Source organism: Rhamphochromis longiceps, linkage group LG18 (genome assembly GCF_057381845.1).
Source record: "Rhamphochromis longiceps isolate RC_006_pf linkage group LG18, R_longiceps_female_GT1.1, whole genome shotgun sequence".
NCBI classification, from domain to species: Eukaryota; Metazoa; Chordata; class Actinopteri; order Cichliformes; family Cichlidae; genus Rhamphochromis; species Rhamphochromis longiceps.
This window is the reverse complement of record NC_140574.1, coordinates 10,537,545-10,559,336: the sequence shown is the minus strand read 5'-3', so window position 1 is coordinate 10,559,336 and position 21,792 is coordinate 10,537,545. Positions and strand designations below refer to the sequence as shown.

The 21,792-nt window shown below is 41.0% G+C and overlaps 2 protein-coding genes across 9 annotated transcripts; both read left to right on the top strand.

The window, feature by feature from the left end:
• Positions 1-329: 329 nt before the first annotated feature.
• slc25a24l (solute carrier family 25 member 24, like) lies at positions 330-8,554 on the top strand. Of its 3 annotated transcripts, none has more exons than XM_085389229.1 (11): positions 330-1,049; positions 1,347-2,493; positions 2,586-2,712; positions 3,100-3,187; positions 3,536-3,647; positions 3,743-3,901; positions 4,703-4,840; positions 4,925-5,035; positions 7,016-7,183; positions 7,259-7,397; positions 7,492-8,554. In XM_085389229.1, exons 2-11 carry the CDS (start codon positions 2,371-2,373, stop codon positions 7,677-7,679), a joined length of 1,353 nt encoding a protein of 450 aa, XP_085245355.1. In that variant the 5' UTR covers positions 330-1,049; positions 1,347-2,370; the 3' UTR covers positions 7,680-8,554. The 3 variants fall into 3 exon arrangements, with proteins under 3 accessions (XP_085245355.1, XP_085245356.1, XP_085245354.1); XM_085389230.1 differs by having other exon boundaries at positions 330-2,241; positions 2,380-2,493; XM_085389228.1 differs by having other exon boundaries at positions 330-2,493.
• Positions 8,555-9,872: 1,318 nt separating this feature from the next.
• On the top strand, positions 9,873-21,606 carry fubp1 (far upstream element (FUSE) binding protein 1). Of its 6 annotated transcripts, XR_014908634.1 has the most exons (21): positions 9,873-10,031; positions 10,442-10,565; positions 12,314-12,349; positions 12,486-12,522; positions 12,618-12,664; positions 12,773-12,844; positions 12,936-12,993; positions 13,158-13,320; positions 13,415-13,513; positions 13,620-13,715; positions 13,807-13,909; positions 14,177-14,416; positions 14,720-14,880; positions 14,979-15,130; positions 15,217-15,293; positions 15,822-15,947; positions 16,274-16,348; positions 16,815-16,877; positions 18,300-18,457; positions 18,697-20,563; positions 20,984-21,606. XR_014908634.1 is itself a non-coding variant. In XM_085390287.1 (20 exons), the coding sequence occupies exons 1-20, from the start codon at positions 9,939-9,941 to the stop codon at positions 18,703-18,705; spliced, it is 1,989 nt and encodes a 662-aa protein (XP_085246413.1). In that variant the 5' UTR covers positions 9,873-9,938; the 3' UTR covers positions 18,706-21,606. The 6 variants fall into 6 exon arrangements, 5 of the variants coding, with proteins under 5 accessions (XP_085246413.1, XP_085246416.1, XP_085246415.1 ...); XM_085390287.1 differs by having other exon boundaries at positions 18,697-21,606; XM_085390290.1 differs by lacking the exon at positions 16,274-16,348 and having other exon boundaries at positions 10,442-10,532; positions 18,697-21,606.
• The last annotated feature ends 186 nt before the right edge of the window (positions 21,607-21,792 follow it).

Sequence of the window (21,792 nt, the reverse complement as noted above, 5' to 3'; positions counted from 1 at the left end):
TGTTTATTGTGTTTGAATTCGATCTCGAAAGTGTTACCAAGCATACAGTTCTGCTGTTTATGCAGCACCACTCAAAATTTGAAACACACCTTCTCATTGTAGAGTTTTTCATTACTCTTATTGTTTTTCTACATTTTAAAAACATCTTGTATGTACACGACTATAATGCTGGATATTCACATTAAACAAGGCCAAAGTTTCAAATAATGAGGTTATGTACAGGCAATCATGAGCCAAAAGCTCAGACTTCTGACTCCTCTAAATGCTCTGTTTCATACAGTTTTGTCTACTCTTGGCTCTTTATGACGTCACAGAGAGGGGAAACCCTTAATATGGTCTTCTCAGGCACAAAGATCAACCAGCTTCACCCAGGTTTAGACCCAGATTGTTGAGCTCCGGTTATGTGATGCTGATTCTTTATCCACTGAGCTGAATTGATGCATGTTGACGTGGGTTAAGTGTTACCTCTAATTCTAAATAAATCCCCAACAGTGCAGCAAAACATTTCCATGCCACCACAGCTCCTCCCCCAGGCCTCACAGTGAGAAGAGAAAATGCAGATCTGTTCACCTTCTCATAAAGCAACCTAAATTCATAAAGAAACCTACTGAGATATGTTTAATGTGAGGTGAATTTTATTAAGAAATAGAATAAATATAAGAAACTCCTTGAATGTTGTAGGTGTATATTTTTATTTTAGTTTCTTTTTTTTTCTTATAGAACATTTTTACTTGCCTTACATGAGAATAAATTGGTTTTATTTTGAAAAGCTGCTTTCCGGTATGAGTGGCAGTAAGTGGACGCTGTGGACTGGAATCTGGCGGCTTTTTCTAGAAAGTAAGTGGCGATACTCGTCATTCACCAAACCGGGTCCTTTGCACATCATCCAGGTGAGAGGCGAAAAAAGACCAGCCACTGTGTTTGATGTCGTTTATAGCCATGACGTCATCGCACAAAACTGACAGCCAATGGGAAGCAATGGAAACTCTGAAACTCCCCATGCTTATCTGGAGGAAAATGTTGTATGTATATCAGATGACAAGGCCCAGGTAATAAATATCTTATATGTCAGTATCTTAACTATCCTATAACATTTGGCGTTTTCTTTAATCTTAACAAACCAGGAATGCGGGTAAAAATGTAAATAAAGACAATAAACACGTGGTACAATAAAATCACAAAACTATATTTAACCAAACTCTGAAATACTCAAACTCCCAAAGTCACAGAAAATCCGTATTCAAGCAATTCATCGTTATCCTCAAGTTGTTTTCCTCCCTTTTACATGTAGCAGTTTAGGCTTTTTTTCTTCTTCTTTTTTTTTATCTTATGGATTACACCATCAGTCACTGGAGAAGAGCCACTGAAACCAAAGTCTGCTAGACTGCCTCCAACCCCCCGTGGATTGGTATGTGTGTCTTCCTCTAGTACTTAGCTCTTCCTGGACTGCAGACCTCTCAGATATTGTGTCTGGAATCTGCTGGAGCCACTCTCCCAGTTTGGGGGTTACAGGTCCTGTAATACTCCTGTAACCACTGGGACCACTCCTCCTTTCCTATCTGCTCCAGTTATTCAGTGCATTTGGTCTCCTCCTTTTAACTGGCACATCTATCACAACCGTAGTCTTCTGCTCTCTGTCATGACTCTGTAAATGTGTAATTTTTACAATAATTTACTGGCAGCTGGATGACAGAATGTGTTGGATGGATGTGTTGTTGGTTGGACAGCAGTTGCTGACCTGTCTTCCACTGGGAATTGGAGACATTTCTGTGTACTATCCAAACCCAGTGCTTCTCTGTGTGCCAGCATGCATCTTACATGCTGCTACTAAGTGCAGGACTGTCTCAGTGGGACCTTTGCATTGCTTGCATCTTGGGTCCTATCGAGTGTGGCAGACGATTGCTTTTAGGCATCTGGTGCTTTGAGGCTCGCTGTTGTGATCAGAGCCTCTGTGCTGTGCTCGAGGTCAGCTTTTTCTAGCCACTGGTTGGAATTCTTGATGTCAGCAGTTTCCTTTATCTGCAAGATGTGTCTCCTTTTTAAAAAAAATAAATAATACATTTTGTATAAATAGCACGCAGAAGATCACAGGTTCGAGGCCACTGTGTCTATTCCAGATGAAGGTGGCCTCTCCTGCAGCCACAGCGCCCCCTGGTGTTCCTTAGAGGAAGTGAGTTTTACAAAAACCGCTGATAGAAGCTCTCTCTCTGCCAGTGAGTCAGCGCCTCTGCAGAGCTGCAGGTCAATCATCTCTGGTGATAATGAATGAATGTTTTAAAATCTCCTTTAAAAGGTCCTGCAACGAATAAAAGGTTTTAAAGGTTTTTTCTGTTTGCATCTGGAAAATTTTACTGCTTTTCTGCATGAACCATGGATCAGTTTCGTGGATTATTTAGTAAACTGGACCAAAATGAGGATGGATTCGTTTCTGTGGCGGAGCTACAAGACGAAATGAGGAAGCATGGTATTATCTCAGCGGATGGGAAGGTCCAGGTAACAAATATTCTTAATAGCATCTATATGCATCGGTATTATTATTGTTTTTTTAAACCTGCTATTGAGAGAGCTGTTTTTGTTTCTTGTAGAGTATCGTCGAGTCTTATGACAGAGACAAAGATGGCCTGCTGGATTATCAAGAGTTCCTCAGCTACATGATGGACAGAGAGAGGAAGTGGAAAATTCACTTTCATGACCTTGATAAGAATAATTGTGGTGAGTTGAAAGTCTTACCGCCTTATAAGTGATACATTTCTGGAGGAAAAAAATGAATGATACAAAATGAAGTATGTGAGGACTTAAATCAGTTTTTAAGATCTGCGCCTCCTGCTTTTTTGTCCTTTAAAGAACATAATGAACATAACTCTGCAGAAAGTGTGTTCTAACATGACTTTTCCTCGATAACCTGAATACATTTTTTATTTTGTTGATGGTGAAATGTGTTTTCAAGGTCAGACACGACTGGCTGGCAGGCAAACAAAAGATCTGTTTATGGTACACAGACCTGCAGCATTTCAGGGACCATAGCACATCATATAGAAACTTCACTTATGAGGAAGAGCAGTATCTGTTTGTAATTTTGTGCATTTCTTCTTTGATCAGGATTCATTGACCAGGAGGACATCATATGTTTGTTTAAGGAGTTAGGAGTGGTCATTTCAAAGCCGAATGCAAAAAAAATTATACAAATGTAAGATTTTCTTGCCCACTACCTCATAGATTCATTATTGTTTTTGAGTATATATGCATTTATACTTGGCATATAGGTTTAAAATAATTAGCATAATTAGCATTAAATAAAATATATATAAGGCATAATCGTGATTATTTTGGGTTGCCAGATTAAACGAATGGTTAAAAGGATCCCTCAGTATGGACTCACTACCTGGCTAACCTGAACTTGTTGTATCTCTGAATTATAAATGATTATTACTCAGCTTGCTGTTTTGAAAATGGACAAATGATGTGATGTTAATACGGGATGTGAAAGCTTTATTTCCTGAAACTTGACAAGTGTCGTTGTCTTTGGCAACATCAGGATGGATAAGGACAACTCGATGACGGTGGATTGGGATGAATTCTTGCACCACATCATCCTCAACCCTGTGGATAACATCGGGGAGCTAGTGTCCTCATGGAAACACAGTTTGGTATGATCATTCCCATTATGCTTTACATTTACACAGCGATTAAAATGTCTCCTCAAAAGGTGATCAGTTAAGTCCTCCTGTTTGTACTCCTGCAGGTGTTTGATGTCGGGGAGAGCCGCGGGATCCCCATTGAGTTCCCTGAAGAAGCGTCAGGCTTCAGTGCTTGGAGGACATTTGTTATGTCAGCAGGACTGGCGGATGCTGTGTCCCGGACCATGACGGCACCCATAGACCGCCTTAAAACACAACTTCAGGTCAGCTCCACTATCACAAGGCACTGCAGACAAAAGGAAAAGGAAAATGTTTCAGAAACATCACACAAATTATGTAATAATTATTCAAGCTCAGCGGTTTTACAGAGTTTCTGACTACATCACTCAGCGTAACTATTATGTGGCCCTGGAAGACTCGCAAATTCTGTCAGGAAGAATTAGATAAACTACCAAAGCCCAGGTGCACAAAGCCTGTAGAGTCAAAGCTGTTCCTGCTGCAAAGAAATGGCTCTAAGAAATGCTTAAATAAAGGTTTGAATCATTTTGTAAAAGAGCCACTCATGTTTTAACATCGTGTCACAGTATAGATTAATAAGCAAATATGCTTCTTTTGTCCATCCATCCATTTTCTTAACTGCTTATCAAGGTTGCAGGAGAGCTGGAGCTTATCCTAGATGTACACCACAGACAGGTTACCAGTCTGTCACAGGGCTAACAAAGAGAGACAGAAAAAAACATTAAAGCTATTTAGCATTTTAAGATAATGTAAATTTTTGGGTTCCAGCTCCCCTGTGGCGCTGATATGGGTAAGCAGAAGACGATGGATGGATGTTTCGTTTTGGCTGTGAGCCCGGCCTAGTTTTACATTAGTATCTCTGGCTCTAAAAACAGTCTGTTATCAGCTTGCCTGCCTTATTTTTATGACCTGCATTCAAACTGTTGCTTTTATCTTGCTTTTAACTTTATGTACCTATATTTATCCTAAAAGTGTTGCTGTTGTGACTGTTCCACATCACTGCACACCTGCACCTCACTGAAAATGACTTCCTGTCTCCACAATAGGTGTATGGATCCAAGGCCTTCTCCCAGGGTTTTCAGGAGATGAGAGGAGGTGGTTTGCGGTCAATGTGGCAAGGCAATGCTGTCAACGTGCTGAAAGGAACGCCACAGTCGACACTTCAGTGTCTTATCTACGCCCAGGTGAGGCTGAGCATTGAGCTGTTGGTGTACAGTTTATTTTTTTCCGATTGATTAGCACACTCAGATGTCCTCTGCTCCGTTTAGATGAAGGTCTACACCCAAAACAGGACCCAGCAGACTCTGACAGTGCAGCAGCGTTTCGGGTTGGGCTGCATCTCTGGAGCTGTGGCTCACGCTGTCTTCTACCCCTTAGAGGTCAGATCAGTGGCAGATCTGAGTACTTTAACATTTCTGTCCTGAAGTGCAGATCACTGACTGTTTTAATTGTTACTATGTCATTGTTAGACTCATTATAAAGCCTTTTTATTATCATAAACAAATGAGTCAGTCTCTACAGTATCTCCAAAGAGAACAACACATGTTCCAATATTAATATTAAACAATCACCATGAGGAAGTGCGTGAACAACCACACAAATACTTTAGATGCTGGGAAACAGTGATCTTCATCTGTAATCTCATGGCCGTGAATAACTGTATTCTGTATTACTTTGAGGCTGATAAATCGCCACGGCAATGTGGAGTAAACAGGTGAGGAAAATACTAAAACTGAGCTTTTGCTTCTTACATTATGAGAAACTGGAGGATACTGTGTTATTCAACTCAGTTTTTCCCCTTTATGCTATAACAACATTAAACTAACATTCTGTACTGAGGCCAGCGTGCTCTGATATTTTTAGAGGCTCTCCTTTGTTTGCGTTCGTCACACTAAAGTCTCAAATAACCCCTCCACAGTCAGCAGCCCAAATACAAGCAAAAATGTTACCACTGATGATATCAACATCATGTCAACACCATCTTATCAACAATAAATGTATTTTTTTTTTTTTATTAAAAACAAAAACAAACGAGCATCATAAAACCAAAATGCACAAACTCTTCCTCCCATCCCACACAGAGCACGTGAATAAATACAAAAAAGATGCACGGTCGACAGCAAACCCCTGTTCCTCTAACTACTAACCTTTCTCTTTGTATTTCACTACATATTTTAATCTTTCTGGTTTTCTGGTGTTTTGAGCATGAGGTCATCTTGAGTTTGATGAATTATACAGCAGGTATTCTGAATCATAAACAGTTGATAGCACAGCAAATGGGTAAAATGGTATATATTCATATCCCCTCTTATTTCAGGACATGTATCTTTTCTGAATTACTATGTGCTACATAAACTTTTTTTCCCCTGTAGAAGTCTAGTTAACAGAAATGTAAAAGCCCAAAATCCCCAAATTATTACCAACATGGCAGGTTAGGGCTCCAGTCATGCCTAGAGACCAGTCAGCAACCAGTTGCTAGGAAAAAGCATTTCTTCTGCAGCCGTTGGAGAGTGGTTAGTGGAGGCTGCTAGCCATCCATAGTGAGTAAATGTTTGCAAACAGTTACACAATGCTGCACTGAAAAACTCCTTGCAATTGTTTGTATCACAAGAAGATCCTGAATTGTCTCCAAACAGTTGCAAACTACTCTCTAAGTGGTGAAGTTTTTTAAGAAGGGAAACTGTTCCCTTTTAATGTAAAATGTGTGCTTTTTGAGATATGTTTGTTGCAGCAATAAGGCACAGCTTTCCTTTTAATGGTGAATATTCTCTGTTTCTGGTTTGAGCTGCACTTTTTAAAGTGCCACTTAAACTCACAGAGTAAGTGGCCAGTGTCTGCAAACAAGTTGGCATGTTCCATTTGAACCTGTTAATGACCAAAGCAATCACAACGAGGGTTTTGAGCCAGCAACCAGTTGCCAGTTGGGGAATATGCATTTTACGTAGCAACCATAAGGAACCAAAAGAAAAAAACATGAGGTAGGAAACAAGCAAAAGCAAAAATTTACTGCCAGACAAGTGTTTGGAGAATAGTTATACAATGGAAACATGTGACTGGAGAATTAGGTGAGGAAAAAAGGTTGTGATCTCTGTGGCTGTGAAGCCCCACTGCTACTCAAAGCAAACCTGAAGAAAGCTGGTTTAGAGGCTGAGGAATTAAGGAGTCTTGTTTCAGACAATAGATGAACTGACAGGCTTCACCAAAGTTCAGCATTAGCTAAACTGTATGATAATGTAAAATTTGTTGAATCACTCAAAGCTGCTCTAGTAGAGTCCAAGAATTGAGACTAATAGACCCACTTTAATTTATTAGTGGGGATCTCTTTTAGCAGTCTCACTCTCCTCTTGTTTTCTCTACAGGTGCTGAAGGTGAGGCTGAACCTGCAGCAGGCTGGCACTTACCATGGTGTTGCAGTGTGTGCCCGATCCATTTATAGAAGCGAGTCTTTGTCTTCCTTTTACAGAGGATTCAAGCCCAGCATCCTCTGTATGATCCCCTATGCAGGTGTGGAGTGTGCTGTTCATCAGGTGGGCCAGAAGACAACAGAGATCAAGTGAACTTTTATTTTGAAAAGATGCTAATTGCTTATTTTGTAATTGCAGTCAATCATGAGCTGGGCAAAAAGCGATCCCGCCTACAACAGTGACTCCAAACTGTTTTTCTTCAGCTTTGTGGCGTTCGCTTCTGGACAAATCACCAGTTACCCGCTGGCGGTGATCCGAACTCAGCAGCAAGCGCAGGGTATCGGCTCTCATTCATTCGGCACAGTTTACAGTTTCATATGAAGCTTTTATGTGGGAATGTTTTACTCATGTTTGTTTGTCTTGTTCTTCAGCTTTCAGATCAGATTCACGGCCAGCCTCGGGTGTATTACCGGGACTGATTGGGATATATGAAAGATATGGAATTAAAGGATATTATAATGGCATGGGAGCCAGCTTCGTCAGGGCGATACCGTGTGCCTTAATGAACTACACTCTGACTAGAAAATTTGAAAATGTTTTTTCCTCCTTGGAGTCTTGAGGAAATTAGAAAAAAAGCAAAAGCTGTGAGTTTTATTTTTGTTAATTATCCAAACACATGTCTGAAAAAAAATGCCTGAGATGTGAAATGAGGTCAATCACGAAGTTATGGTTAACTCTGCAGGATTTGCTTTGTTATATTTTCTGTTGACCACGAGCATGGAACCATAATCTGACTGACTTTAAATATGTAATAACCAAGAGTAACAGCTGGCTACTCGACATGCTCTTTTAAAATAAGAAAATATGTTGTTGTGTTGACTGTATAATAAAATGATACTTCATAGCATGAATCAGATAGTGTTCATCTGTAACCCTAGTGTCAGTGCTGAGCCTGGATGAATGGGGGAGGTCGCACTGGGGCCGGGGTTAACAACGATCACCTCTGGTTCTGCTGGCCAAAAGCATGCTGATAGAAACTGTGCTACTGTTGGGAAAAGACAAAGGAAGAGGCGATGGGGAAGGCATGTTAGGAAGCAGCGAGAGAGGAGGATGGAGGAAAAGAGAAAGGCTAGAGAGAAAATTCAGTGATGTAGTGAAGGACCTGCTTAGGGTTGGTGTGACAGAGGAGGATGGTAGCGATGGGGATAATGAGATATCTACATTTCTATACATTTACAAAAGTGATCATTTTCAATTTAAGTGTGTGAATCTCAGGAGTAACAGATTTAATGTCATGTTTAAAATAAAGATTTAGGAGTGAAAGTCTTCTGGAATAAATCTTTTTCAGGTTTTGAAGACATTTACCTGAAAGGACTCTTCAGCTCTAAAAGTCAGTCTCAAATATTTAACCCGTAGTGCCGTTGTCACGCTGAAGTGGTCGTTGAGAGTCGCTGATCCATGCCTTGATCGTGTGAGTCATTAAGGGTCACATAGGCCAAGTGAATTCTTTGTGAGATCATCCTTATTGAGGGAAATAGTAAAGCCACACAGAGCAAACAATATACTCACCAACAACAATGCTAATATATAAAATAAAATTTCATATGTCACAAAAAAAAAGATGAGCACAGTGAAGTTTTGATCCATCGCACTCAGGTTATAAGATTTCGACGTGACCAACAAACTCCATGGGACATTTTATCCGTGTTTATAGTGCAAAGAGCTTCTCCTCTGAGATTTCGTTGGGATTCATTGGGATTTCGTTATAGCTGGCACAGAACCTCAACCTTACTGAATATTAGATAATAGTATTTTATGCCATGAAGATTCAAGCAACTTGTCTTCATAAACAAAAGACAGCACTGCATGTTACTAAAGAAATATTATTATAAAGTTATTACTGATTTAAGTGCAATTGTTGGACTCTGACAAAGTTAGGGAGGCAAAACTGAGATGGTTTGGACATGTGCAGAGGAGGGATAGGGAATATACTGGACAAAGGACTTTGAATGTGGAGCTGCCAGACAAGAGAAAAAGAGGAAGACCACACAGAAGATTTGTGAATGCGGAGGAGGAGGACATAGAGAGGGTTGGTGTAACAGAGGAGGATACTGGGGGTGGATAGGAGAGCAACCCCTAAAGGGAGTAGTCGAAAGAAGACTATAATTGTTACACAAAATGGGCCGTCTGGTGGGCTGATTCTCCTGCAAAGCATAATTTGACATCCCCTCGCTGCAACCTTTGCACACAGTCAAACACAAATGATGAGCTGCAGCAGGTCTATTGCACGTGTAAAATTAGATTTGTATCCCTGTAAAATGCGGAAACTCTTTATAAAATAGCATATTTAACCCAGAAGTTTACATTTATTTATTTATCGCGTATATGTGGTGGAATAGAAGCAAATAATACTACCTTTCAGGGGAATATTGTTTTTTTTCTTCACTACAATGAATGTAGTAACTAATTACAAAGTGAAATTAATGAAAATAAATATAATCAGTTTGCTTTTTTTTTAAACTGAAGCTTAAAATCAGCCCCAATTATCTATCAGTTATTACAAACCAGTGTTAAAAGTGATCTTCTGAAACATGCTGTTGAACACGATAAGAATGTTTAATTTTTTCGCTTTTATGTTCATATTTTTTGCACTTTTACTCAAGTAAAATTTCAAAAGAAGTATTTCTACAGCAGTACATTTCAAAGGTCGTCTGATACTGATTCCTGCTCCAAATCTCCTCTGGTGACACACGTGAGGCCGTTATCGCGAGAGCAAACACTGGCCCGCGAGTTTCTCGTGTCTCCCACCACCTCCCGTTTGTGAGACCGAGCCGCCATCTTATCGCGCCGAGGAGGAGAAGAGCAGCAGCAGGCAGATATGGCAGACTACAGCAACGTGGCTCCCCCGTCCTCAAACGCCGGTGGCGGCATGAACGACGCTTTTAAAGACGCTCTGCAACGAGCACGACAGGTGAGAAGACGACTACGGAATCACTCGGGCTAAAAATATCCCGCAGGCCGGGAACGAATTGCGAGTTTTCGGCGCTTTCTGTCGTTGTGCTCTGAAGGTAGCTGAGCTAAGCTAACGTTGCGTTACTCTGAAAACGAAAACAGACGGGAAAACACAACAGATCGCAGCTTAGAGTGGTTAAAAAATAAGATAATAATTGTATAAGTTAAATGCAAGCTGGTGTTTTTGTGTTGTAGCAAAATTAACCGATTTGCTAAAGTGAAACCTGAAGCTCCCCTTTGTTGGACTTCCGGCTAGGACAGTAGGCCGCAGGCAGCACGCCTCTCCTCTCCAAACGCACCTTAAGAGACACGATCTACATGATCTCGGGAGTTCACGTGTTCTCTTGTTGCTTCATTTTTTGCTTTCAGATCGCAGCAAAGATTGGCGGGGACGGAGTTGCGGCACCCCCGACAAACGAGTTCGGCTACGGGGGCCAGAAAAGGCCCCTGGAGGACGCTGGTGGGTATTTTCCCATGCCTAACCTGAATATCGGTCAGTGGCTCAAATCGATCTCAATGCAAGTCTTTCTAGTTAATGCCTGCCTTTGTGTTTCATTTTTTAGCAGCTGCTGAAATGCATTTATTCTGTTTTAACGTCCATAACCCAGTTATTTTGTTTTTTTTAATCGTTTTTTCCTCTCAGTGTGAATTTTCACCTTTAGATCTAACACTGTACATTATTACTAACCAGTTAAAAAGCAGCAGTATGTTGCACATGGCATGTGTTTAGGGTGATGGTTTTACCTTATCTTCTAATGTCTTGTAAATATTTTCATGTGTCAAATCATTATTATTTTTTTTTTTTTGATTGAGTGGACCAGACTGGAGGCAAATATTGGTTAAGGCGTGAGTGGGTGTAATTAGCTTTACTAGCCTATAAACAGGTTAAGTAGATGTTTTTTGGTGGTTAATGTGGTCCAAAATGAAAGCATGACAGTTTCCAGTTTGCTTGGTTCACACATGTACTGATTATAAAGTCTGGAAAAGATTGGGGGGAAAAATCATGGTTTTAATTACATTATAATGCTTAATCTGGGTTTATTTACTTTCTCTGGGTTTGGAAACTTAATATAAAATAAAAAACAAACAAACTGTACTTCACAAAGAAATAAGACCAGTTAACACACACACAGTTATTAACTCTTAACTTCCTCAGCATTCAAGTTGTTGGGGTATGCGCCGACCTGACGTGTAGTTGTTGTATGTAGAAGGTTGGGGCGTAGGGTTAAAATGGAGTTCCAATAATTACGTTGTAGCTCTGGCACGGAAGTATGATTTATGTGCAACTGAAAGCACCTTCAGGACACTTGGATTTAATGCTGCTTTGTATTTGCCTCAGATCTTGGCGCTGGGAGTGACACTCCTGAGTTTAGCGCGTTCCACTAGCGAAGGCTGAAAAACAGGATTTGTTTTGTTCCTCAGCAAGACAGCTATTAACGCATTACTAGCAGTGCAGCACAGTTCTTGTTCTACTTTTGTTTTGGGTTTTTCTTCCTCACTTAAAAAGTGAGTTGCAGCATGTTCCTGTATAGACGCTGGTCACTGATCTCAGCATGTCTTATTTAGCGAGTCACAAATCCACAATGATGATTTACAGACTTTTACAGCTTTTCTGTTGCTTATGTTCTCTACCCTCATCTAAGATTGTTAAATCGGGATTAGCGGGACATCTCAGGATTTCTGAGTTGGAAAAACAATTTGGGGGTATTCTTCTGAAAAATCTGACATCCTGCTTGAGAGGTATAATTGAGGTATAATCGGGTTATAGGCACTGATCAAGTCAGAACTGGGGTTAACAAACCTTTGAGAGCTGAACAAATACAGGGACTTCAATGGTGATTTATTTCTAATTTGGAGCCAATGAATTGACTTCATTACTGAGTTAATAAGTGCAAGGACTCTGGCTGCTTGAATAATCTGGCAGATAGAACATTACAGTATAGCTCTGTGTTGCAGAGTATTGTTGAATTATGTTAAACAAAACTGAGGATTTAGCATCAGCGTTGAGTAGGACTAAACATCTTCAGATAGGATATCAAGCCAAGTATGCATGCAGGAAGCTGGCAGATGAGCGTCTAATCCAGCTGTCTGAACTGTTTAAATTCCACGTAGTGTTGACAAATGAATTTTAGATGTGTAAAATCAGTTTGTTTTTTCTTTGATTGGGGGGGGAGCTAATAATGTGATGTGGCATGGGAATAATGAGAGGTACTTACACTGGTTATGTCATTTTTTTCACAGACCAACCAGAGACAAAGAAAGTGGCTACAAATGATGGTAAGTGAACTGAAGGTGCAGTTGTATTTACTACTTTAAAAAGGCCAAATATGTGCAAGAATGTGAAATTTGGTTCTTCAAAATTGTATTTTATTTTATTAAGTCTTCTTTTGGCTAATTGGTCGTCTTCTTGCAGCCTTTTCAGGTATTGGAGGAATGGCTGGTCCCCCAAGGTAAACGGGCATTATCAATTTAAACATGTTCACATACTGTGCTTGGCTTCATTGTATTATAAAGTTTATGTTGATTAATCTCCCGTTATCCTAAGGTCAACATCAGAAGAATTCAAGGTCCCAGATGGCATGGTTGGCTTCAGTAAGTGTTTGTTTAAAAAAACCCAAAAAAAAACAAACCCAAAAAGCATAACTTCTGTGCTCTTAGAATTTGATATTTATACTTGGTTTTTGTCATTGCCTGTTCTAGTTATTGGAAGAGGAGGTGAACAAATATCACGTCTCCAGCAGGAGTCTGGGTGCAAAATACAGATTGCCCCTGGTAGGTTTGGATTTGCTGCCAGTGCTGAGAAGTCGGAGCATACCAACTGTTTTTGGAGGGTTTTGTGTTTACAGTGTCTTCTCTCTTGTAGACAGCGGAGGGATGCCAGATCGGTCAGTGACATTAACAGGATTACCAGAATCAATCCAGTAAGTGTCACCCCTGTTTCATATGCAGAATTCCCGTGGAAGCTGGTGTGGGCAGCAATGTATTTTTGACCAAAGTCCAAAAGTTGCCATTATAATTTTTGCTGTAATCGAGCAGCCCTACTATCCGTTACTAAACAAAATGGTAATTTTTTTTCTCCCTTAAGGACGGCAAAGAGGCTACTAACAGAAATCGTTGAGAAGGGGCGTCCGGCCCCAGCGTTCCACCACAACGACGGCCCAGGAATGACTGTTCAGGAGATTATGGTACCTGCTTCTAAAGCCGGACTTGTCATTGGCAAGGGAGGAGAAACCATCAAAAGCCTTCAGGTGAGCCTCAAGTCAAAGTGAGACAAAAAAAATATAGAGATAATTAGATGTGATTGCTACTGACTCACCTTTTGTTTTATTTTCTCATTTGCAGGAACGAGCTGGAGTGAAAATGGTCATGATCCAAGATGGGCCCCAAAACACAGGCGCAGACAAACCACTACGCATTTCAGGAGAACCTTTTAAAGTTCAGGTGAGACTTCAGCTGGGATTTTGATGTCATAAAACTTTTTTTTTTTAAAATTCCAAGTCTTCCACATGGAGACTGTACTGTAATAATATGTACTTTGTCTCCCCAGCAAGCCAAAGAGATGGTGATGGAGCTGATTAGAGATCAGGGCTTCAGGGAGCAGAGGAGCGAGTACGGTTCAAGGATTGGAGGAGACAGCTTAGATGTCAGTACTTGTCATTTGTTTAATTCATCACGTTGTTGACCAGGGTTTTTGGATCGTGTTAATTTTGCTTTTCTGTCCTCTTATTGTTCAGGTTCCTGTCCCACGTTTTGCAGTAGGAATTGTTATCGGGAGAAATGGAGAAATGATCAAGAAAATTCAGAATGACACAGGCGTCAGGATTCAGTTCAAACCAGGTGAGCATCTAACATGACATTCATGAAGCAAATCAAGCAGTTTAAAATGGTCTGTGATGAAAACTCATGCACCACGCTGATAAGCTGATGTATAACCCCAACCCTATGATCTGAGACCTGAACACATGCACAGTGCATCGCTGGTTAGAGGCATAATTAGAGGAAATACTAGAAAAGTATATATTTGTTTAATGTGACAGCAGTAATAGAAATCAAAGCTGAAATTGTGATTCAGTTGTCTCAAATCGCCCTCCTTCCTCTCTCCAGATGATGGCACCACACCAGACAGGATAGCGCAGATCATGGGTCCCCCTGACCAGGCTCAGCACGCGGCAGAAATCATTTCCGACCTGTTGCGGAGCGTCCAGGCGGGAGGACCTCCAGGGCATGGAGGTGGCAGGGGACGCGGTCGCGGTCAGGGCAACTGGAACATGGGCCCCCCTGGTGGCCTCCAAGAGTTTACCTTTACGGTCCCGACCATGAAGACTGGTCTGATCATTGGGAAAGGTAAGTCGCTCCTCAACAGCAGTGGGGCTCGAGCTCAGTTATTAAAACAAACTTTAGGAGTGTAGTGCACTCTTAGTAATCACCTTATGGAGTAAATAATGGTTTAAAATGTGTATGGTCTGTGATGAAAACTCATGCACCACGCTGACAAGCTGATGGATAACCCCAACCCTATAATCTGAGACCTGAACACACAATAGAGAGTGACACGGTGAAGGTAGAGAGATCAGAGAGACGAAAGGGTCAACCAAAACGGTTAAAATATTTTTCTCCCTGTAAACTCTGACCATGTTTCTCTTCCAGGTGGTGAGACAATCAAGGGCATCAGCCAGCAGTCGGGAGCCAGAATCGAGCTCCAGAGGAATCCTCCGCCCAACGCTGACCCCAACATTAAGATGTTTACAGTCAGAGGGTCTCCTCAGCAGATCGACTACGCCCGGCAACTAGTGGAGGAGAAAATTGGGGTGAGTTAACTGTTTTTATAATTAGCCTCCATGTGAAGACTCCGGTATTTATTTTTTATTTACCCCTCTTATACTGACCGCACCATTTCTCTGATCAGGGACCTGTCACTCCCATGGGTGGCCCACATGGCCCTCCTGGCCCACATGGAGGACCAGGTCCACATGGTCCTCCAGGACCACCCGGACCCCCTGGTGCTCCCATGGGTCCATACAATCCTGGACCATACAATCAGGGCCCACCCGGACCACAGTAAGTACAGTTGCCTCCTCTTTGATAGTAAGAATATCTGAACATGGCTGACTGAGAGATGATGGTTACTTATTTTCTTCCTTCAGTGGTCCTCCTGCTCCATATCAGCCTCAGGGATGGGGCAACGGCTACCCACACTGGCAGCAGGGCCAGCCTGATCCAAGTGAGTATTTGCTAATGGGGGCATTTGATGTGAAAAGCCCTTTGCCATATTTTAATATTTGAAATCATACTCAGAGGTTAGAAAGTATATCTGTTAGTCATAAAATACAGCGACCCAACAGAAACAAAATGAAAAACAATGGAACAAACAGGATAAATGTTGGAAAGCGCTAAAGGGTGAAGTTTCAGGGCCAAGGAGCTCGGTGCTTTGTTTTTTAACTATGAATTTGCACTCTGGGGAGAAGCAGTGCCCCCTGTAGGCACAAAAAGTAATTACAGAAGTAAATGCTCTTTTATTGACACTCTTGTTTTTTTTTTCTTGAAAATATTTGCTTTCAAAATATTATAGCATTTGAGATTTATGTGCTAAAACACAAGTATTGATTACATCAGCAGATTTGACGATACATGGCGTCTTATTACAGTTGGCTAGCATTAGCCTTTGCACGTCTTCAGTAAGGCACAACATTGCTGCTGCCAGAATGAGTCCTGGCTGTTGTGTGGTTACCAGCTTGTTTCTTGCGTGCAGATAAAGCAGCAGCGGATGCCAACGCAGCAGCGTGGGCAGCGTACTACGCTCAATACGGCCAGCAGCCGCAGGCTCCCATGACCCCGACCAGCGGAGCGCCCGGCACCAGTCAAGCCAACGGCCAAGGTAACCGGAGTGTTTTTTCACTTAAAGCAAAGCAGAGGAGCAGAAGAAACGGAAAGTGTTCAGACAAGCTCAGTGTAGTTCAGTAGACTTACCTGATAGTGTGCTGTGCTCATGTCTCATTTGTGTTACTAACAAACACAAATTGGTTTGGTTTCAACTTTTAAATGACTTTGCTTTTGCAGAGCAGCTTTTTAACATTTTTTTAAATACCCCAGGAACAGGGTAGTTTTCCTCCACCACCCCTAGGCTGACAGCCCAACCCAGGCAGGTGGAGGACAAACTGCTGAGAATGATTGACTAATTACAAGTACCGTTTTCTTTAACAGGTGACCCACAGGCTGCAGGTCAGAGTGGACAGGCAGATTACACCAAGGCCTGGGAGGAATATTACAAGAAAATGGGTATATGAACGTAGTTTCAGTGTACACCTCTTAACACAAGACAGTCTAAACAGCCCTCGGCCATTTAGTCAGCTTCTTTTTCAGGTCTGGGTATTTGTGAGCATTACTAACCTGCCGTGGAGCGTTTTCAAGTGTGCCTCCACTTTGTTTGACTTTTGACGGCTGTGCTGTTTAGACTGGGACACTTTGACTATCTGCAGGACTGCTGTGGACACAGATCCACCTTTATCAGCTCAGAGTAGATTATTTTCTAGACTAAGTCAGGGCTTTATCCACACTGATGGCACAGTCTTCCATGTGCTATGAATGTTTTACTGTTATTGAGTGTGTGTGTTTTGTGGAGTTAAATGATGAGTGTTTGACTTGTGGGGTTGTGCATATAAGCAATGTAGGGTCATTGTTTATGTTTTGTGGTTCGATTTGATGCTTGAATGCTCTAACGTGTTTCTTCCTTTTCACTCTGCAGGTCAACAGAGTCAGCAACCTCAGGACTACACGAAAGCCTGGGAGGAGTATTATAAGAAACAAGGTGAGTGCTCGAGCAGGGTTTTGTGCTAAAACGCGCCGCAGATATGTCTGAAACCCTACGCTGTAACTCACTGCCACCCACATGCACATCTGTAGAACAATGTGACTGGTTTGTTTCCTCCCCATTTCCACCTTCTGTTTCTTCAGCTGGATGAGTTATAAATGTTTACTTGCACATGCTGCATCATAGACTTTACATTCATTCAACGAGAGTAAGACCAAGATCAGCATGCTTTAGTGTATATAGTATAGTAGTATAAGAAACTAAAGCCTGGTGTAATAACCCTTTATTGTGGTTTTGGATGCTAGCATGGAGGAAAACAAGCGTACTACTCCTAACACAGCATAGGTTAGGCTTTTGTCTAGTTAAATAACATCTCATCGCTCCTCCAGCTCTAAGTATGAGTGTGTTTGATGTTAAAGGGTGGTTGCCTCCACAAGCAGCCCTCTTGCTAGTAGAGTTGCTGTTCTCGCAGCCGCCCAATAGAAAGGAAGAAGGTTTCTGACCCGCCACCAAGAGACCTCAGTGGCGGGTTCGTTCCCCTTCTTATAAATCTAATCTGACAAGATTGGAAGCATTTACTGTGGCCTGAATTTTTTTTTGTTCTACTTTTACAATTTATTTAATAGTAGCTGAATGTATGTTGGGAAAGCTGTGTTATGTCTAATGGTTGTTAATATCCTTTGTCGTGCTCTTGTCTGGCTGGTCTGCTTTATATACTTCTACTTCTTTACTTTTATATTATTATTCTTCTCCTTCTTCTCCTCATTATTATTATTATTATTATTATTATTATTATTATTATTATTATTATTCTTCCGTATATTTGTTATTCTCTCACTGATTTAATTTCCAAAACTGGTAAAAAAAAAAAAAGTAAACGCAGAGGAGGAATCCATGGTAGTGAACAGGGCATTCACAGCCAAACGAGTAGATATCTTTCGGCAGGGTGTTGACTTGACACTTATGAGGTCGATTTAATGTTCAAATCCCACATGAACTGATCACATAACCATTAAATGCAAAGTGCCACGCTCAGTGACACGTACAAGTTAATTTGATTCCTGTGGAATGTAACTAATGACTTCAAACATGTTAAACTGGCCTGATTTTTTTTTTTTTTTTTAATTTATATTAAAGACTCATTATTATTATTTTTTTTTAAAATAAAATTATTTTCTTTGAGTGTCTAGCAGATGAGTCACCAGGAGCCTCCCTAGTTGAATAGCTGCCTTGTTGGCTTGTGTAACTAACCCAGAGAAGCATATTTGGCTTTCTGTTCCTTATATTTTAGTTCTATAAAAAGGATTCATGAATTTTATCATGGTGTCTCTTAGGTGCAGTGAGAAAACTTCAGACTTGACCTTGAGCTTCTTGGCTGTACAAACTTATTTTTTTCTCTATTATTTTTATCCCCTGCAGGTCAAGCGGCCCCTCAGGCCACAGCGGCAGCGGCTGCCTCTCAACCTGGAGGCCAGCCGGACTACAGCGCGGCCTGGGCGGAGTACTACCGGCAGCAGGCCGCTTATTACGGCACGGCCAACCCACAGCCGATGGGCGCGGCGCCACAAGCTCCCCAGGTACACCCGCCCCGATAATAATGCGCTGTCCACATTCACGTACACTCAGTCGTTTTGCACCGTAACCCGCTTCACTCCTCAGGTTTTCACAGGGCTCCGGTGACCGCAGCAGCCTCACACACTTAACCAAAACCACCTTCCTTCCTACACAGGCTTTTTAGCTTTTTATTTTGGGAAGCTGAGTCCACTGTTTCTGCTGTTAACATGCAATGTATCTTCTATGTATTTCTTCTGCACAGGGCCAGTAATGTGAAGTGGACATAAAGTAAATGCTACATTGTCGAAACAAAATCCTTTGTTAAATGTTTGGATGCAGACGCCTTGATGAAGATCTTAAATTTCCTTGGTTTGAAAGTGTTTCACATAGATGGCAGATTACCCGGCGAACACGTCCTCTTTGATTTTTCTCTCTTTTTTTTTTTTTTTCCATTTTGTTATTCTTTTTTTCTTGTAAATGCTTTGTTTTTAGTGAGGTAATTATACATATGGTCATTCCAGCCCTGTATCTACATTAAATGTGGTTAGAAGTCATGTTTATTAAACTGTAGACATTACCATGTAAAATCATCTCAGTTTTAAAAATTGCTCTTGCCTGTTGTGTTTTTTTGCAATAAAACAAACTGAAACCTCCTGTGTTGGTAAGTTGGGGTGGAGATGTATTTCTGTATGATTGTTTTTGTTTTACCGTGAGGCCGCTGAGCAGGGGGGGGGATAGGTGGGGTGGGCGTTGTAGTTTGAACTGATTGTCCAAAACCAAATTGTGCTGTCCTGTCTCTCTCCAACTGTCTATAAGACTCGTAGTCACATTACTTGCGTGCAGTGATGCCGGGTGGTTCAGACTTGTTATTTATATATTTCATATTATTTCTAGCAAGTAGAAAAAATGTTTGTCACGAGAAAGCCGACGGTATCTGTGTGTCGTGATCTCATGCATTACCTGCGTTGCTGTGGCATTCCTTCTCACTTTTTGCATTGGTTGCTGATATTGTTGAGGTGTAGTTTGCACTGTATATATATATATTTTTTATTTTTTGCTGCCTCCCTTGATAGTCACTTCCTCCTCCACAGGCAAGTTTAGAAAAGCGGTAAGCCAAGTATCCTTCTCAACATGCGGTTCTAAGAAATGATGCATATTTTTAGTGTTATATATCCATCTACCTTTTGTGCTGTTCTTTTTCCAGGACAGTGAGGTAAAATTGTTTTGAAAAGGAGAGAGGGAGAGAAAAAATGCATTGAAACATTTGTCTTGCCCAATTGTGAACTCACATGTTTACACTTGTCTTTTTTTGAAAAGAATGTTTTTAAAAGTATAAAACGATGCAACAAAAAGTGGTAGATGTTGTAGGGTCTGGGGTGGTTAAGCAGTCGGCATCCATCAGTTGAGCCCTCCTGTAATGTAAGTACAAAAAACCTGTGATTTGACTTTGAGAAAGAACGCTTTATAAACTGCCAACGATGTAGTATTTTTTTATTTTTTCTCAAATATTGCCCTTTCCCCTCCCCCCCCTCCCTCCTTTGTCTTTGGGTAAGTATGAAATGTTCTCAGGAGAGGCTTAGCGCTTCAGAATGTGATGATTCTTGTACCACATGTTTCTGAGATTCTCTTTACTCAGCTCCTGTAGATTGTTTGTGTAGGTAGTTGGATTTCTGAACTGAGGTCTGTTACACTGCTGGTAGGAACTGTTTAAGGATGTCCATGTTGGGGGTTTTTTGCGTTCTGAATATTTGCCAACTTGCCATTGTGTAGTTGATGTCTTTTTAAAAACAAAATGCCATTCATTGCAATATATTTGCTTAGAAATCTCCTGCATAACTCCAGCGTAGCATGCTTAGGTTTCTGCTGATAATCTCTCTCTAATATGTCCTTTATAATAAGCATGTGGAATGCTAGTAGTGGAAGTGCTGCTGATTAGCTCAGTATTGATGATGATTTTTTTTTTTATGAATGAGCACTGCTGTGAAAGGCTGTTAATGTTAAAGTCCAAACGATCTCTTTGACTGCATTGTTCACTGACGGCAAAGAGTGCAATATATACATACATATATATCTGATCTTTGCAGTGTCATCCCAGACCTTGCACCTTAGGTTCTGCTGCAATAACACAGGTAAGCGAAACCTAAGGAAAACCAGTGTTTTTGTCCAGTGACATACATGCAAACAAATGCTTACCTGTGTCATTAAACAAAAAGAAAATGTCCAGGAAATTCACAGCCCATTTTTTTCCCATGAATGAACTGCATGATGTGAAGTTTTGACAAGTGAAAAGGTTGTTGCATAGGAGGTAATGTCGAATCTGCTTAATATGATAATAGCCTCTATATTTGCACCCTGGTAAGTCTGAAAGTGACTGTATGTCGATGCTTTAGATTGACACTGGTGTAAAACTGCATGCTAAACTGCTAGGTCAAAGAAACGAAACGGTTCAATACATGATTTTTAATAATTTTTTTTCCTGTCGTGGTGTGAATCTGCCCTCAAGTGCAGTGCAAATCTGCTATTGAAACGCCTTCACTTCTCGCTCACAGTGTTGGAGGATGCTGCAGGCTTAGGTCGTAGAATCAGGCCCGTGTCGTAGTTTGTCCCCCCCCCTACACACAAAAGGAGGAATCCTTTGAGTCTATCCTGCTGCTGAACGTAGACCGTTCAAGAGCTCCAGTGATAAGGTAAAAAACCCAAAAAAAACAGCAACCCAATGAAATTTAAATTCTTTGATTGCAAAAAGTGTTGGTTAGATTTGTTTTTGCTGCCCGGTTTGACTTGTCTCTTTTTAACCATGATGCCATAGTTTGTTTAGAGTTGTCTGAAAGTTGTTTTTAATCGCTGTGAATGCCTTCATGAGTAACTTTCAGCAGACAGGAATGTGCTTTAGAAAGTTGGATGAGGACAGGAACTTTGGGGTTTATCAGTTTAAAACACTTCTGTAGTAAAAATAAGGTCACTCACTGTTTGTTGGGGCTGTGTACACGTGAGACACTCAGTGTTTCAACACAGAGTTCGAGGGGTGTAGAAGACTAAACAAGGAGCATGCCTTAGAGGTAATCAAGGTTTCATGTGCTGTGTATAATCTATTGGTTTGTTTCTTGAATTTAACTTGTTTTTGGTTTTGAAATGTTGCCATGTTCATTAAAGTTGTAACAAATAAACTGGACCATTATTGTGGAGTCTTATTTCAAAGGAGGACATTCTCAGTCTTTATTTGCACACATTCAACTTTATTTCACCAATCGGTCAAAACAGGTAACACTTTAACATTGTATGATATGATCCCAGCTGAACAACAAACACTCGTTTCTTGTAACCTTTCTGGACTTAGTCTGGAAAAAAAAATCAGAAC

What these genes read in the sequence shown, in the direction of transcription:
- slc25a24l (XM_085389229.1), top strand. Translation starts at nt 2,371, where the DNA reads ATGGATCAGTTTCGTGGATTATTTAGTAAACTGGACCAAAATGAGGAT. An exon ending in CCTTGATAAGAATAATTGTG is followed by an intron (nt 2,713 to 3,099) that starts GTGAGTTGAAAG and finishes TTCTTTGATCAG; the next exon opens with GATTCATTGACCAGGAGGAC. An exon ending in AGTGTCTTATCTACGCCCAG is followed by an intron (nt 4,841 to 4,924) that starts GTGAGGCTGAGC and finishes TGCTCCGTTTAG; the next exon opens with ATGAAGGTCTACACCCAAAA.
- fubp1 (XM_085390286.1), top strand. Translation starts at nt 9,939, where the DNA reads ATGGCAGACTACAGCAACGTGGCTCCCCCGTCCTCAAACGCCGGTGGC. An exon ending in GAAAGTGGCTACAAATGATG is followed by an intron (nt 12,350 to 12,485) that starts GTAAGTGAACTG and finishes GTCTTCTTGCAG; the next exon opens with CCTTTTCAGGTATTGGAGGA. An exon ending in CAGGGCCCACCCGGACCACA is followed by an intron (nt 15,131 to 15,216) that starts GTAAGTACAGTT and finishes TTCTTCCTTCAG; the next exon opens with TGGTCCTCCTGCTCCATATC.